Source organism: Trichechus manatus, unplaced genomic scaffold, assembly GCF_000243295.1.
Source record: "Trichechus manatus latirostris isolate Lorelei unplaced genomic scaffold, TriManLat1.0 scaffold00064, whole genome shotgun sequence".
NCBI classification, from domain to species: domain Eukaryota; kingdom Metazoa; phylum Chordata; class Mammalia; order Sirenia; family Trichechidae; genus Trichechus; species Trichechus manatus.
In genome coordinates, this window is record NW_004444000.1 from 9,006,409 (window position 1) to 9,023,982 (window position 17,574).

General features: G+C 47.3%; 1 protein-coding gene across 3 annotated transcripts in view; it reads right to left on the reverse strand.

Moving 5' to 3' along the window:
- The window catches only part of FLI1 (Fli-1 proto-oncogene, ETS transcription factor), a 141,829-nt gene that overhangs the window by 34,868 nt on the left and 89,387 nt on the right, over window positions 1-17,574 (reverse strand). For 2 of the 3 annotated variants that reach the window (XM_004379333.2, XM_023734065.1), the window contains 3 exons: window positions 17,014-17,168; window positions 12,834-13,037; window positions 2,237-2,302 (listed from right to left, as the gene is read on the reverse strand). In XM_004379333.2, the coding sequence (XP_004379390.1) occupies window positions 2,237-2,302; window positions 12,834-13,037; window positions 17,014-17,168 (425 nt within the window). The other variant, XM_023734066.1, reaches the window with a different exon arrangement.

Genomic DNA, 17,574 nt, shown 5'->3' on the forward strand with positions numbered 1-17,574 from the left:
CTCACAAGGACACATCACCTGGGCCCTGAGGTATAAAGACAATAGCTAAGATAATCTTGGAAAATATCTTTTAGGGAAACTTTCACATAAAGCCAATTGAATGGAACACAAAAGACTTTCTACTCTTTTTCTATTAGCATTTAGTGAATAGAAATTTGGTGGACCAATGAAGACCCTCCTGACTGTCGTTACTGAAACCTGTACCAATGATTGTTAAGAAAGACAATTCAAAATGTAGGATCACAGTCTCTAGCTAATCTGAAAAGGCTAAGCTTTCAGTGGTTTTGTCCATTTGTAATGTTGATGTATACTGATGACTCTGTAATGGTTTTTTGGACTTGGACAGACTTGGCTCTAGCAGCATGCTTGTCCGTTTTCCCACTTTTGTCTGTTCTGTGACATTTCCTTGGACTTGGGCAGACATGGCTCTGCAGCATGGTTGTCTGTTTCCCACTTTTGCCTTTTTGAATATATGCCGAATAAAATTTTTTTTGCTTTACTCAACTTTGTGATGTTTTTCCCCTACAACACTCCCTTTCTTCCTTCTGTCTAGCCTCCTTCCCTCCCTCCCTCTCTCCTTCCCTTTCTCCCCTCCCTCCCTTCCTCCCTTTCTCCTTTCCTTTGTCTCCCCCTCCCTTCCTTCCTCCCTCCCTCTCTCCCTCCCTTCCTTTGTCTCCCCCTCCCTTCCTTCCTCCCTCCCTCCCTCCCTCCCTTCCTTCCTTTGCAGGGAATCAGATCCCTATCTTCAAATGAAACCTTCTTGGAAGCTCCACATTTCACACAGATCAAAGCAGAATGACTCTGAATAAAGGTGGAACCCTGTGCTGTGTCTCCTGGATCATCTCCTTAGAGGCCAAGAGCTCCATGAGCCTGGGCTTGACTCTTCCAGCTCCTTCCTTTGACAGGAAGCTGCGGTTCAGGATGAAGTGATTTTCCCAAAGGAAGCCAAGGGTGCCCTGACCCCCAATCCAACGTGTTTGCCACCACACTGTTATCCCTTAAACCGACATTTGCAAGATGATGTTAAAATAAGTCATCAAGTAAAATGTGGTTCAGACTGTAGAGTGAGCTAATATATCTTGTTTTCACAGCAAAAATAAATAAATCCAATTTTGTAAGGAAATAGTAGCAGAAACAGGACTGGCTCAGGGTGAGGTGGGGAAGCAGACAAGAAACAGAAAAGTATAAAGGCAGACTCATTATGTTTTATATTTCTTTCACAAAATGCTCTGGTCATGATCTAAATATAAATTTTTAATGGGGAACACAAGATCCTAGGTAATTAAAGATGTGGCCTTGGGTCTCCATTTCCTCCATCTCTCGTGAGGACTTGGAACCCAGTGGTCGCTAAGGAGCTTCCCAGCTCTGAAACATTCTGCTGTGCTACACCATATGCAATGGACACTGAAAACTTCTGCCTTCGCTCTCTATTGTGGCAAGTATGGGTTAAAGAGAAAGCAGAGAGGGAGAGAGCCGAGGCAGAGAGAATACCTGCCATACTCCTATTCATGCCTCAAGATCCCTCTCAAATGTCCCTTTCTCCATGGAGTGGTTCTTTTTTCTTGGTCGTATTTTTTTTCACTCCCTCTTTGTTTTCTAAGAATTATTTGTTCACATTCTTGTCTCCCTTAAATCAGGTACAATAGATTATTCACATTTTTAAATCCCCAGAATCTAACACAGCGTGTGGAACAATAAACTCACCAAGTTGTTTCGTAGATCAACATGCCAAGAAATCCTGCTGCAATGTCTGCTAAGACCCTTACTGGCAAAAATCATTTGCTACAATTGTTTTTCTCTTTCTCTCAACCAAACCAAGCCCCCGAATCACCTCTTTAAAACTAAATTGGCATTGATAAATTGTGTTAGAGAAAAACCTTAGAATGTGGACGTGTTGGAATCCTTGAAGTATTGTTTTCTTTATCTTCAACAGAGAAAAACCTCAACTTTCAGCTTTAAAAGTGAGCAGTACACATTTCATTCCCCTCATGGAGTAACAACTTTAAGTTATATCTTTATAATATTGTTACAAAATATTTTAAAACCTTGGTGTATTTTTGCAACTAGAGGCGTAAGTGGGAAAAGCTTTGGCTTCTCATCTTAGATGCTGACAAAATTGAGTGGAACAAGGGCCTGGTGCCTGGACCTAAGGCTTCCCACCCTGAACCTAATGGCACAGGACGAGGTCATGCCTGACCCCAAAAAAAGCCTAAGTGTATGAGAGAAACAAACTCACCTTCTTTGACACTTAGCCGTGAGGACTGGTCTGTGTGGGAGGTTGTATTGTAGGCCAGCAGTGAACCTGGAAGGCAAAGAAAGACAGGGACCAAAAGTTATTCTGAGCTCAAGAGTAGGAGATGGGGGAGGAAGGAGGAAAGGGCGGCCGTTGCTTAGGGGGCGCTGAGCTTCTGCTGAGGGTGATGGGAAGTCTGGAAATGGGTAATGGTGATGGCTGCACAATATGGCGAACACAATTCATGTCACTGAATCGTACCTGTGAAGAATGTTGAAATGGCAAATGTTTTGTTTACATATGTATTTACCACAATTAAATTTAAAAAAAGAGTAGAAGATAAGAATGAAGAGGGATTAAGAAGAGGAAGGATGGGGAGAGGGGGAAGAGAGAGAGAGATTACTCCCGGAAGGAAAGAAAAAGTTGATGCCATTCATTTTTTTTGGAGTGAATCATACAGGACTGTAACAGCTTCATGGAATCAGGGTCACAGCGAATTAGGATCGAATGCTGGGGGTGGGGTGAGGCCACGGCCGACCCCCCCTAAGCTCCATGTTTATTTGGGTATCATTCTGAAGGTCTCTGGAGCCACACCACCTCATGGTGAGAACACAGGGCAGAGAAATCAGGAAACCAGGGTCCTGGTCCTGGTTCTGCTACTAACTTGCTGTGTGACCTTGGTACGTGACTTTTCCTGTCTAGACCTTAAATCTGTCATCAGAAAAATGAAGGCACTGGACCAAAACAAGAGTCAGCAATCTTTTTCTATAACAGACTAGATAGTAAATACTTTAGACTCTGAAGGCCACATACAGTCTTTGTCACACATTCTTCTTTGGTTTTGTTGTTTTTTACAACCCTTTAAAAATGTAAAACCCTTTCTTAGCTCAAGGGCAGTCCAAAAAAAAGCCATAGGCCAGAGTTGACCAGATTTGGCCTGCAGGTCATCATTTGCCACACCCTGGCCTAGAAGATCATTAAAATTCCTTCAGCTATGATATTCTTTGTTTTTTTATGTACAGATCCTTTTACAGGAGGGGGTAATAGAACTTGGGTATTCATTACTGGTGGCTGGAGTTGGGAAGTGGGGGGGCTGGTAGTACTCCAAGTAGTAACTTTTGCCTCCCTTCGCATAGGTCCTTAAGAGAATTCAACTAAAAGAGAGGAATAATACATTGAATCTTCTGTCATCCCAGAGTGCTGATTCACAAATGTGAATGTGCACCTATCCGTACCAGGCACTAGTCTCGGCATTTTGAAGGGATGATAGATTTTTTTTTGTTGCTTTCTCTCGTCTTTTCTAAAACAACATTTGTTCCTTCGTTTAAAGTCAATCCAAGAGTTTTCTTCTATAAAATTCAGGCATTTTTCAGATTTTCCTTGCGATTCTCCTGAAGAACCCTAAGGTGCCAACAACACCAGGCTGGGATCTGCTTTTATAGAGGACACGATAAACCAGTTGCCGTCAAGTCAATTCCGACTCAGAGCGACCCAGTAGGACAGAGCAGAACTGCCCCATAGGGTTTCCAAGGCTGTAAATCTTTATGGAAGCAAACTCTGCATCTTTCTCCTACAGAGCGGCTGGTGGGTTTGAAATGCTGACCTTTCGGTTTGCAGCCGAGCGCTTAACCACCATGCCACTAGAGCTCCTTAAAGAACCTGATAAGCTTGACTTACGTGTTTGAAGGTTCAGACAATCTTTCTAAATAATCCCTTCCCTGCTTCTTGTGACCAGGTGGACTCACTTCAGGGCCAAGGCTTGAACAGGAATGGGCAATTAGAACATTCTTACGTTTTGGTCCCAGTCTAGGAGCCAAACCATGGAGTGGATGCAAAAGTGGGGCTGCTGCCTGGCCCAGCTGTGGGCATTCGGTTGTGCATCTCAGAGGAAATGTGGGTCCTACCAGGTCAGACTAGGCGGAAAAGAACTTCACAAGAACCATCCAACTGCCTAGAACACAAGTCTAGCTTGGGTGACTCTGAAACAGCCAAACAAAGGGTGAGGAGAACTAAGACTGCTACATGCCAAGAGTGTGGGTATGTGGATACCATTTTGGAACTGAGACAGTCACGTGAATGTAATATCCAAGACCCCACTCTCGGGTTATTCCATTCTCAAGAACATCAACAACAAAGTGAGGCTGGGACAACCTCATTTTAATATAATTATGCAGATGAGAGTTTGGAATAGTTGTTGTTAGTTGCCACGAGTTGGAATCGACTCAATGGCAACTGGTCATTTGAACATGGTTGTTGAGAAGATTAAATAAAATAAAACATGTAAAGTGCTCAGAACATATCCTGGCTCATACTATGTGTCTGTTATGAATTGAATTGTGTCCCCCTAAAATATGTGTTGTAAATCCTAACCCCTATACCTGTGGTTGGAGCCCTGGTGGTGCAGTGATTAAGAGCTATGGCTGCTAACCAAAAGGTCAGCAGTTCAAATCCACCAGCTCTTCCTTGGAAACCCTATAGGGCAGTTCTACTCTGTCCTATAGGGTAGCTGAGTCGGAATTGGGTTTTTTAGACCTGTGGTTATAATCCCATTTGGGAATGGGATTTCTTTGTTATGTTAATGAGACAGGATTAGTGTAAGGTGTGTCTTGAGTCAAAATCTTTTGAGATATAAAAGGAGCAGATTAAGCAAGGAAGCAAAGAAGCAGAGATGGGGGAAGATAGACACCATGCCACATGAAGACGGCCAAGGAGCGAAGGAGTAGAAGCTGAAGAGACAAGGACCTTCCCCAGAGCCGACAGAGGGAGAGCCTTCCCCTAGAATGTGAATTTGGACTTCTAGCTTCCTAAACTGTGAGAAAGTAGATTTCTGTTTGTTAAAGCACCCACTTGGGGTATTTCTGTTACAGCAGCACTAGAGAACTGGGCCAGCGTCCAGTAAATTCTAGCTACCATTATTACTGTCTGTATATCCCATTCTCCCACAGACATCATAACTACGCACAATAAAAGGCCCTAATAAGAGAGTTCACTAAGCACTAGTCCTGCCCTCTGGAACTGGAGTTATGAATGGGCTCGGCTGCAATAAGAAATAATCCTCTACGATCGGAAGAAGGCTAAGAAATGGAACTAACGGTTCCAAGGGATTAGAAAAAAAATTTCAGGAGTGAGACCAGGAATGTCTGCTTCTCTGTCCCCACATTCTCTCCCTCAGGCGCAAGCTTCACTGCAGAGCAAATAAAGAAAAATGATGGTCTCTGGGGAGCAGACCGCCTGAGCCGTTAGCGCAGATTCAGCCGAGAGCACGGAGTTTAGATAAACCACATTTATTAACTTTTCCCCTTGGTGAAAGTTCTTCTTTGGGCACACGTGAATTCCACAGGAAACTCCCAGAAAGCCAAGAGAAAGGGTCGTTTGACCTCCGCAAAGCTTGCATGAAATGCATATTTCATGGTAACCTAGAAAAAGGATTTTGCCCTGAAGACTGTTCCTGGTTCAAGTTTCTTTCCTAGAAGGAGAGGCTGCCCCCCCCCAAAGAGGTGGGGGGCCTCTGGCCTGTCTCCCAGAGGACCAGCGTTCCCTCCTCTCCTCGGAGATTTATTTAACCTGTTTCTCAGGCTACAGAGGGTGGCCCAGCACACTCTTTTCCTAAGGGAACTTGTGCTGGGCAGGAGGATCCTCTTGGAGCCCGGCCTCCTCCGGCTCTGTGGCTTTGGAGTTCTTTCTCCTGCTCTGAGGCACCACCTCCACCAGCCCTGGAGGGCTCAGGTAGGGCTGAGTCCCGAGCCTCTCCCGACTCCCAGAAGGAGGGACTCTCCTGATCCCCCGGAAGGAGGGACGCCGACACCTGTGGACACTTCCTGTGTGCCAGCACCTTACGTCCACTCTCTCACTTAACCCCTATGTGAGCCATGCAAAGCCACTATCACGGTATTCCCTCTCCTGCAGATAGGAAATCAATGTTCAGAAAAGTCAAGGAATTTGTCCAGTATCACACAGCCAGAAAGCGAGGTGGCAGGATTCCTACTCTGGCCTGTCCATCTCCAAAACCTGTCCCCAGTCCAGCAGACCCTGAAGGCTTCAAGCAAAATCAAAGAAAACTCCGACCTGGTGTTGGAAGCTGGACGGTGGTTACCCTGGGGAGGGAGGAGGGTGATGACTGACAGTGGGCACAAGGGGGGCTTCTAGTCTACTTCTGACCTGGGTGGTGGTTATATGAGTGAGGGGGTTCACTTTGTGGTAATTCCCTGAGTTGTGTATTTATGATTTTTGCACTTTACTGCATATGATACTTCAATTAAAAAAATTTTTTTTTTTTTTTTTTACTTATTTGTTTATGTATGTATGTATATCTATTTATTCTGGACCTGCTTTTCCCTGAAAGGAGTTTTTGGGTGGCACAAATAGTTAAGCACTTGTCTGCTAACCATAAAATTGGCAGTTCAAATCCACCCAGGTGCCTCAGAAGACAGATCTGGTGAGCTGTTTCGGAAAGATCACAGCCTTGAAAACCCTATGGAGCAGTTCTGCTCTGCACACACGGGGTCGCCATAAGTTGGAATCGCCTTGATGACAACTGGTTATGGGTTTTTTTTGTTTGTTTGTTTTGTTTTTGCCCTGAAAACCACATAGTGGCTGCCACTGAGACCGGGATGGTCTTCCCAAAATAAAAGCCTGAGAAAAAGAATTTTCCATTTTTGAGTCCATTGTCACTGGATACTGTACTTGGGGTCTGAAGGAAGATGGAAATGAACACAGTGACGCTTTGCAGGTCCCAGCAAGAGGGCCCTCTCACTCTACATCTCTCCACCTAGCCTGCTCTCTTCTGGAATGCCTGGCACAGGGAGAGGACTGTCTTCAGTTCACTGAGTCTGTTTTGCCAGCCCCCAACCCCCACTGTCAGCGCAGAAGACTGAGGTGCATGGGTGTGGACAGGAGGGCCGGGGACGGGCTCCACACTCTACACAGCAGGCCTGGCTGACTGCTGAGTCCCAGGGAAATCTGGCCTTTTGTTCTCTTTTACCGGCCAGAACCTGGGGCCTGGAATGGATAATACTTCACCCACTCAATTGCCGAGACCCATCACCTTTGCCCAGCCATCTGAGGCTGCAGGTGGGAAGACTGCAAAATGCAAAATGTGGTTCCCATTACGTTTAAATTAAAAGTGGGAATCAAGATAGACACCTTCCTAGTGGTCCCCTGTCACACAATATATTTTATTCTCTGTGTCACCGCCGTTTGGAAATGCAGGTTTGTAGTACGGTTCACAGGTCAGATGCAGATGTACACACAGCAGGTAACTCTTCTGTAAAATGAAAGAAGACTCTTTTCCTTCTTTAGAAGCCTCTAGCTGCCCCTACCCAGGACCCGCTGGTCTCCCAAACCTCCCCCATCTCCCCGCAGTGGCCCGGAGTCTGAACTGCCCGCTGGCGAGGGCCCTCACTTCCTTTGAGAGCTCTCCATTTCCCACAGCCTGCCTTCTGGAAATATGGCCTCTGCGGAGCGGGCGTGTCTGAGAGAGACACCGGGAGCCATCAGTCAGGCTCAGAGGAGGACTGGGTTAGTGTGGGGACAGGTTTGGCTTAATCTGCCTCATTCCAGAGCCCACAGGGAAAGTTTTCAGAAGGCATTTATCTCTTGGTACAAATCAAACCAGACAATGCTGTAGGAAAAGTGGCCTGGCCCTTAAAGTGGAAGCCACAGGGGAGTGAGGCCAGTTCTAAATCGAGACGGGGAACCAGTGTGGTGCAGGTTAGCTTGCTTCTCTCCATCCTTCCCCCAGGGCTGTGGACCAGGCTTCAGGCTGGCAGTTAAAAGGCCCGAGTCTTAGATGCCAGGTTGCTCTCACGGGCTGTACACCTGTGATCCGATTTTGGAAGCACTCTTGGCCTCAGTTGCTTTGACCTTAAAATGGGGATTATAAATAGCTGTCAGCATGGTGTCCACAAGGGGGCAGCCTGTCCACGTTGAGTAACACCTGGGGAGACCAGGCAGAGCCCTGGTGTTACTCAGGAAGACTTCAGAACTAAGTACCCTGGGTGTCCTTGCCAGTCCCAGCCCCAGCCCCAGCCCCACAGTCCTGCATTACAAGTGGAGGTGACGCTACAGCGGCCTGGGTAGGACACATCCACTCAGCCTGGGACAGCTGAAATGCCAAGGTTTGAAGAACAAGCGCTTCCAGACAGGCCAAGTAAATCCCAGCACCCCAGGGCACTAGACAGTATTTATAGAGACTCGCCCTGGGTGGTACAAATGGTTGCAGCTGCTAACCAAAAAGTTGGAAGTCTGAGTCCACCCATAGGTGCCTCAGAAGAAAGACCTGGTGATCCACTTCTACAGATTCAGCCCTTGAAAACCTATGAAGCACAGTTCTATTCTGACACACATGGGGTCACCATGAGTTGGAGTTGACTTGATGGTAACTTTTTTTTTCCCCCAATATAGGGATTCAAGACATTGCTATTTCTTCTCCAATCTGGAAAATACATGCTCAGTACTTAAAATTTAAAGTATGGTTCCCCTCCCAGGCAGCCAGAATAAATACTCAAGTACCTTTTGTGAAAGTATAAATTAGATGCCAGGAGAACGTCTTATCCTGCAAGGCTTCCCTTTGTCTACTAAATTCCGACCACTCTGGCCCCTTCTGACAGCTTTGCAAGCTCAGTCCACAGCTCCTCCGTCGACTGGCCCTCACCCCACCGTGAGGGTGCCATCGGTGCTGAGGGTCCCGGCCATTTCCCTTCCACCTAGTGTCAAAGTGGAAATGCTTGAACCCCGCCCCCTCTTCCCCACAGGACAAGATGACAAAGCACCAGGAATTAGCGCCCCTTCGACTCAGTCGCCCCAACCTCTTTCCCCAAAGCACTGACCTCCCTGCCTAAGCACAAAACATCCGCTGGAAATAAGTCTGGAAAAACAATAATGTGTTTGAGGCATTTCGGTCTGCAGGAGGGCGTTCCCAGCAATTCCCAGAGCAGATTGCAGACAGTCACCAGGTCGGGGGGCGGGGGTGCTGGGGACAGCGCAGGCATCTTAGCAAGCCAACCGTCACCCAACTCCATAGAGTCCCAGCACGGGAAGCCTGAATGCTGATACCACTCTAGCGCTGGGGGGTGGGGGGCTTTCCTCCCCAAATTAGGAGGAAGCAGGAGTCCAGGCTTTCTCCTGGAGGTAGATCCTTTTCAGTCTAAGTTCCTAAAAAGGCCCCTAGACTATTGTAAAACTATTCTGGGGCAAGTATTTTTTTAATCTTAATATAACTATTATCAATTCTGCTTTTGCAGGCAGACATTGTTTTTCTACCAATGTGCACACCTCTTGATGTGTAGATTTTTTCTCTCAACATTGTATCACAGCTTCCGTGTTTTTCCACAAAACTTATTTTAATGGTAAAGTAACCTTGCATCTTGTAGATGCACTATTGTTATCCAGCCATTTCCTGATTCAGGAAAACTGTCCTGCATCGTCAAAGATTTTCCACGTATGTGCTTCATTCCATCACCTCCCTACTCTGCAAATATGCTCCTTTTTGAAAACTCCATACTTTTACTACTTCACGACACCTTCCTTTCTATAGTGTCGCTATAAGTCGGAATCGACTCGACGGCAATGTTTTTTTTTTTTTCTTTTTCCTTTATATCTACAAATATGCGAAAGAGAGGAAGACCTTCAATGAGATGGATTGACACAGTGGCTGCAACAACGGGCTCAAACATAGCAACGATTGTGAGGACAGCACAGGACCGGGCAGTGTTTCGTTCTGTCGTACAAAGGGTCGCTATGAGTCAGGACTGACTTGACGGTACCTAACAACAACAAAGAAAGAGCAATCCACTCATCATGCTACACCCCCAAAATACTGAGCTCTCCGGCCCCCACTTCTTCACCACCTGCTCAGCCCTTTGTCCTTTATCCCTCCAATGGAAATCCTCCCCAAATGGAGCCACTTCTTATCACATCCCTGACCAGGTGTTGGTCTCACTTCAGTGTCTGTGGCTGGGGCTCATCTGTGACAGGTACTGGTCGGTACTAGCTGGGATCTGGGCTGCTCTGGGCTCCTGAGAACGCGGTGCTTGGGGATCCCATGGCTCGAACGGACTTCCTCACCCGCAGTCAGAATGTGCTTGAACAGTCCCCCAACAAGGGCGTTTGCTGTAGTGCCCGAAATGATAGGGCCACTAACCATTCAGAACATGCTGCTTCTGCACCTCTTCTCACAGACGAAGCGAAGGTGTCAGTGATTCCTGAACCTCCAGCCACAGAGGATGCCGGGGAGAAGTGGAAAACGCAGAACTGATCAGAGTTTTTGCTTTACTAGTCTCTCCTTCTTGTTGCCCACCCTCACTGTGCCTACCTCCACCCCTGCCCTGCCTAGTCTCACTACAGCATTCTATTCATCAAAGGTCCCATTTTTTTAATTCTCCAAATGCTTAAAGGCTGAGAACTATAGATTAGAAAATGCTAATTATCCAAAGCACAAAAAAACTAGGTGGGAAATGGAACCCCCCTTTTTGAAATGGTTGTGTCTTGGGCTGACCTCATGTTGCAAAAAAAAAACCCTTCAGACATGAGGTCATTGCTCTGGTGTTAACAAACACTGCATCTCCACACTTCCCACTGCTTACCAGATGCCTCTGAGGGGTGACCCACCAGATAGCCTGGAGGGACTGAAGGAAACTTCCAAAGGCATTTCTGTTTTTCTTTTTTACAGCCAGTATGTATCCCCCTCTGCACCCTACGTGGTGCACTGTGCAGAACAAGACAGAGGATCGCAAAGATGGTGAGTTAAAGTGTCACCGAGCAATAAAGAAGAAACAAGGAAGTAACCGACATAGAGCCAACGAGACAAGGAAAGTGGGCATCGTAGGTGCAAGGGGAGGCTCTCAGCATTCGAAGGGGTCTTAACATCATCTAGAAGTCTCTGGGTAGTGCAAACAGTTAACACGCTTGGCTGCTAGCTGAAAGGTTGGAAGTTCGAGTCCACCCAGAGGAACCTTGGAAGAAAAGCCTGGAGATCTACTTCTGAAAAATCAGTCATTGAAAACCCTATGAATCACTTCTACTCTGACGCACAGGGGGTTACCATGAGTCAGAATCGATTCAGTGACAACTGGTTTGGTGAAACCATCTAAACACCATCCCATCCAATGACTCCGCCAAGATTCCCAGCAGCCTCGGGCTTTGACAGCACGCTGGCTGCATCCTGAGGCTGCCCAGCCTACCTTTGGACAGGACCAGGGCTTCGAACCTCTATAGAGCAGTGGTTCTCAAAAAATTTATTACACATAAGAATCACCTGGGGATCTCGTTAAACTGTAGATTCTGATTCAGTATATCTGTGGTGGAAATTCAAATTCTCAGCAGGGAGTCAAACCGGGATGAATTGGAATGAAGCCCTGAACAGGACTGCTGGGTGGAAAGTTTCTGCAGAGAGCAAGCCCAAATCTGTTTCCTGTAGCTTCAATTCCCTGACCCTAGTACCATCTTTTCAGACAATAGAGCAACCCTTCAAATACTTGGGGATAGCACTGATAGTCTACCTGGCCTGGAATTCTGGTGAAGGTTAAGGCTGACGTCATCAAAGAACCTCAGAGAATTCTGTTGCTATTCTTAGTGTCCATTTTATATCAAAGGACAGAACTGACCAGAGATTGGTGCTAGAGAACCCTCATACTGGATAAATAGTTTGGACAACTGCTTGCTTTCTTTCATAAGCTCTCCCTCCCCAAAGCTCCCTTAGCTCTTCGCGATGTACCAGGAGAAAGCTTCCAGTAGATTCTAACACATCTGTCACATCTGCTATGATCCCTGTTTAGCAAGGAAGCATGTAGGTAGTAGTGGCAGAAGCAGCCATGTAAAGGTGGGGTTAGGGAGTACTGCAGTCAGTCAAGCCCTCGACTGCTAGCTGAAAGGTTGGCAGTTCGAACCCACCCAGAGACGCCTTGGAAGACAGGCCCGGCGATCTGCTTCCAAAAGGTCACAGCCTTGAAAACCCTATGGAGCAGGTCTGCTCTGTACACATGGGGTCGTCATGAGTCAGAATCAACCAAACAACAAGGAGCAACAACAACAGGGAGTGACAGAGTGACCCTCGGATAAGAGGACGTTAATATGTAAATTTTCAAAACCTTGGATTCTAATCATCTACAAATCCAGAGTTTCCTGTAGGAACTTTAAATCATTGCCCAGGAAAACATCAGCCAGGGTATCCACCTGTGTACAATAACAGGGCACCGTGGTTTCTGGGAAGGGGAAGAGACTGCCCTTCTCACCGGAAGAGCGAGGCTAGCCCCTGGAGACCCCGCGAGGTCACAGCTCTCTGCTTTCTCTCCGTTCTTATTTTCCTTCCCTCCACTCTCTGCAGAGGACACTTGACATGCAGGCTTGAGCCTGCCCCTGGCAGGGTCTGTAGGAGTTGTCCTGATCTTGGCAACTTTATAGGGCACAAATCTGCCGCTCCCTCAGCCTCCGTCCAACATAAACCCATAGCAGGGAATCAGTTTCCTCTCCCTGGGCCGGCTCCATGGGAACCGGTCTCGGTCCTGATGAAGCAGGCCTGGCAGAGCACAGCTGGGGCCCGGCCCCTGACCCTGGGCTCCCATGCCGCGCTGTGAAGCGGCCCCAGAGCAGACAGCACACTTACTTTCCCTGAGGTAACTGAGGTGTGACAACAGCACTTCGGTGTTGTAGAGGGAGGTGGCTCGGAGGAAGTCCTCTTTGCTCATTTTGCACAGCTCCTTGCCGTCCATGTTCTGGAAGAAGGAGGTGTCGATCTCCAGTAGGCCGTACTCCTTGATGGCCCACTCCAGCCACTGCCGAACGTGCTCCTGCGTCCACAGCGTGGGGTCTGCAGAGGAGAGGGGCCGGTCAGCAAGGGCGGCCTGGGCCTAGGCTGCTTCTCTCTGCCTCTGTGGGGCAGCCGGCCCCCTCCCAGGTGCCCCTCCCCGACACCCACCTGGCTCCACCACATCTGGACTGCCCAAACCACTTAGCCCTCTGGGGAGGGTCTTAGATGCCATGCTGTGTACCCTAACAGGGATGCTCTTTAAAGTTTTCAGAGGGTATTAAAACCTTTTCCTGATATATGGTGGCATCGAAATGAAAATAAACGCAATGCCACTATCCCTGGAAAGACCAACCTTCTGTATTTTAAAAATAGTAATGATTTCATGGAAGAACTCAGATCTCTCTGCGGGGGAAATACACACACACTTACGGTAACCCCATCTGTGGCGTCAGTCTTTAGCATAATTCCAGTCCGGCTTTTCTTGTTTTGGGGGCAGCTGTGCTGAAATTCCTACTAGATCAAACATTTCTGAAGTTTTTAGGATATTTAAATCCCCAAAGATGAGAAATGGTGTCAGAGAGAGAAAACCTTTGAGCCCTTGAGTGAGCGTGACTAACATAAAGATGAGGTCATTCCACTTGAGGGGCCTGCTCTACTAGTGGTTCTCAGAACTGGTCCCTAACCAGCAGCCTTAGCATCCTCTGGGAACTTGTTAGAAATGCAAATTCTCAGCAGGAGTTCGAACTGGAAGGAACTGGTTAGAAGTCCTGGTTTTTTCATCCCTATTCTGAGATGGAAATTGGAGTCTTGAAAGGCTACGCGGCTGGCCCAAAGCCCCTTTGCTTGTGAGTGTCTGAGCTGGAATCTCAACCAAAGTCTTCAAAGGACTTAACTTGGTTGGAGAGGTAGGTCTCCCCACAAGCCAAAAAACAAGCAAACAAATAAAAAACCAAACTCGTTGCCACTGAGTTGATTCCAACTCATAGCGAGCGACTCTATACAACAGAGTAGAACTGTCCCATAGGGTTTCCAAGGAACGGCTGGTGGGTTTGAACTGCCGGTTAACAGCTGAGCACCAGGACTCCCGTCTCCCCCCAGCCACCCTGAGTCTTGGCTTCACACAATCCTGGCTTCCCTCACCTGTGAGTTACTCTGCTCTTATGCCGAAAACCTGAGCTTCTCATAAAGTTTCTTTTTTCAAGTATGCACCTTTCTCTTTCTTGGATAAGTTCCTTGCTTTGTTTTATTGATTCTCTTTTACTCTCCAGAAGCACTTAGGAATACGCACGGACCATTGGTAAATAGAAATAATTCTGCAGCCATTTCAGAATTCTAAAGGAATGTCTTGGGGGAGATTATGGTGAATAATGCAGCATATTCTCTCACCTGATCTCCTTCATGTCTCCTAACTCCTCACTTCTCACATTCAATTCTACGCTGTATATTTTATTTATTCTCTTATTTCCTCCCTTGCTTTGGGCTCTATCACAATATTATTTCTCTCTCTCTCCAGCACAATGAATTATAAATCTTCCACTCTGGATCGGGCTAAGCTCTTCCAAACGTATTTCGTGGATGATTTAGACCTCGTTTCTTCCCATCTGAACGTGGAGCTAGTGATTAACTAGGGTCTTCGTTTATACTTGTCTTAAAATCTCACCATAAATTCAATCAGTTGCTCCACAAATGTTTTATGGCCTTGATTTGTGGACTTGTACAAATGAGCCTTTCCCTCACGTCTAGGAGGCTGACCTGGTGGAAGCCAAAATGTCTCCGGATAAAGCTTAGAGATTTAGCCAGAGGTATGACAATTATGTAAATCCATAGGTAGTGAATTCATGACATGGAAGTGCTTTAAAAACAGTTTGATATGAATTTATGGTATTTTCATGATTATGCTATGGCTAACTTAGTCCATTAAAGATGGACGTTTTGTTACTCCTTTCAAAAGGATCCCAACACCAGTCTGGAGCTGGAGTGTAGAGGAGCTTCCTGGCTACTTCTGCTCCCTCTCCCTGAGCCCTCCCCAGAGTGAGCTACCTAACGAACAGTGGGTTCTGAGATAACCTCTGAATACCTAGCCCTTCAGTCTCTGAAGATATCAGTCCCATGCTGGTGGCTATTTGGCTGAGGCAGGAGAGTTTAATACCAAATGAGCAAAGGCCTGATGAGACTTGACTTTGCTTTGGGGAGCATAAAGATGCTCCTTCCAATCATGTCAGTTTTAATACGATTTCACTGTCTGCCTTCTTTATGTGAGGAGGGAGGGGATGCTGCTGTCTTAGACCTTATCAGTACCAGCTGCTATCCAGTTGGCCCCAACTCATGGCGACCCCATGTGTGTCAGAGTAGAACTGTGCTCCACAGGGTTTTCAATGGCTGAGTTTTTGGAAGTAGATCACTAGGCCTCTCTTCCGAGGTGCCTCTGGATGGACTCAAACTGCCAGCCTTTTGGTTAGCAGCTGAGCGCTTTAAGTGTTTTCAGCACCCAAGAACTCCTGGGATAAACATTACTAACTGTTCTTCTGAGGGAGATGGGAGACCAAACATTAAATGATATAAGAACTGTAATGTATCTAAAGCCATTGACATGGTGCCTGCAACCTAGAAAATACTCAGTTAATGCGGATGGCGCAGGACCAGGCAGCGTTTTGTTCTGTTGTACGCAGAGTCGCTATGAGTGGGAAGCTACTTGATGGCACCTAACAACAATGCTTCCTCTTCCTTTGTTAAGTCACCTGCTTCTGGAAAAAGGAACTTAAAAATGTTTATGAGCTGTTTTTTTCCAAACCAAATCCATTGCTGTTGAGTTGATTCTGACTCATAGCGACCCTGTAAGACAGAGTAGAACTGCCCCATTGAGTTTCCAAGGTTGTACTCTTTACAGAAGCAGACGGCCACATCTTTGTCCCATGGAGTGGCTGGTGGGTTCAAACCACCAAATTTCAGTTAGCAGCCGGGTGCTTAACCACTGCACTACCCGGGGTCCCTTTAAGTCCTATAGGGCACAGAAAAATGTACGTCAGCCCCACCCATCTCCTGGTTGCTCCTCCCGACACTTTCCTCCTCCCTGCCATGTTTAATTTGGCCCAGAACACTTGGATGTGCCTGTAGTCCTAGGAGGTGGTTAGACACAGACTCCCATGGGCAGACACAAAGCGACCGGGAAGGAGAGGCCCTTTACAAAGTCACGCCTTCTGGACCGTCAGACTCACGCCTTTGGACTACCTCGAAGAGCTGTCTAATCCTTTGCTTTCAGACATAACTGCATTTACACTTTTCCAAATGGAAGGGGTTTTGTCTTTTTGGTAAAGTGATTTTGGTAAGATTAGTTTTAATCCCTGCCCTATACTTCACTTTGCTTAACATTTGGATGTTCTCGCTTCTTCTACCTGGCACGAATTCCACATGTTGCAGCTTTCAAAACCCCTTTTTGACCAGGCAGCTGAGCTTAGCCAAGGCAGAGCGTCCAGCCAATGGATCAGTGCACTGAACAATGATTTTATTTTCTGTAACAAATACGCCAATACCTAGGAAAAAGAGGCTATTTTTACATACTGACATATCTCATTGTACACACGCTAAGGCACTCCATTTGTTAAATATAGTTACTCCTATTTTAAAACTGAAAGAGCTGGCTGTAATTGTGGAAAGGTGGCACCCTGCAGATGCCAGGAAGTCTGTGCCTGGTGGGCAGGTCAGCCTTCTGCAACCGTCTTCTGCTCACGGGCAAGGACAGTTATGACTGGGCACTCACAGGCCTGTCTGGGTTCAGGCGGCCTTGCTGCTGCCCTCTCTGCAGACCTAGTTCCTATGGGACCAGGCCACTGACGTAACATCTGTGATGGGATCTGCTTCAGGGTGGAACTTCTGGAATCAGTTTTGGTGACACTGGGATGCGTCTTGGAGGGCAGGTAGGGAACAAGGGAGGAAATGCAGCCTTCCCAATTCTGCGTTTCCATGGAGAACAGGGGCAGGCCTACCTTGCCACTACTAACCCCAAGGAGGGAGAAGGGGATGGCCAGCCAGGCAGTACCTGCGGGGACGATGACTCTCCGCTCGTTGGTGGTCATGTTGGGAGGAGGGGGGCCGTTCTTCTCGTCCATGTAGCTGTTGTAGTTCATGGGATTGGACTCGCCTCCACCAACCAGCTTGCTGCATTTGCTAACGCTGCAGTCCACTGGAGACTCCCTGGAAATGAGAGGAGACAAAGCCCAACGGGGCGTCATCAAGGGGACTGCCGTCCACCCGGCACGGGGGCAGCCTCAGTGCCGCAGACCGAGGGCGCTTAAGCCATTGTTGAGCCACCTCCCGGCCCTGTCTGGTGGAAGGAGGATGGTGATGATAATGATGCCTTATTTCTGTCCTCCATGCTGCCACCAGCGTTTTCTGCAAATCCCAGCCCAGTCCGATAATTATGGTGCTTTACAAACTTTTGGCAGCTCCTTCCCGCCCTCATAACAACATCTGAGCCTTCTAGGACGGCACTGAGGTCCCCCCATCTGATGGCAGCCTCACTGCCAGGCGGACTACGCTCTGAGACGTCTGCATTGCTCCCTGTCCCCAGACACACCTTCTCCTGCTCAACTGGCACTTG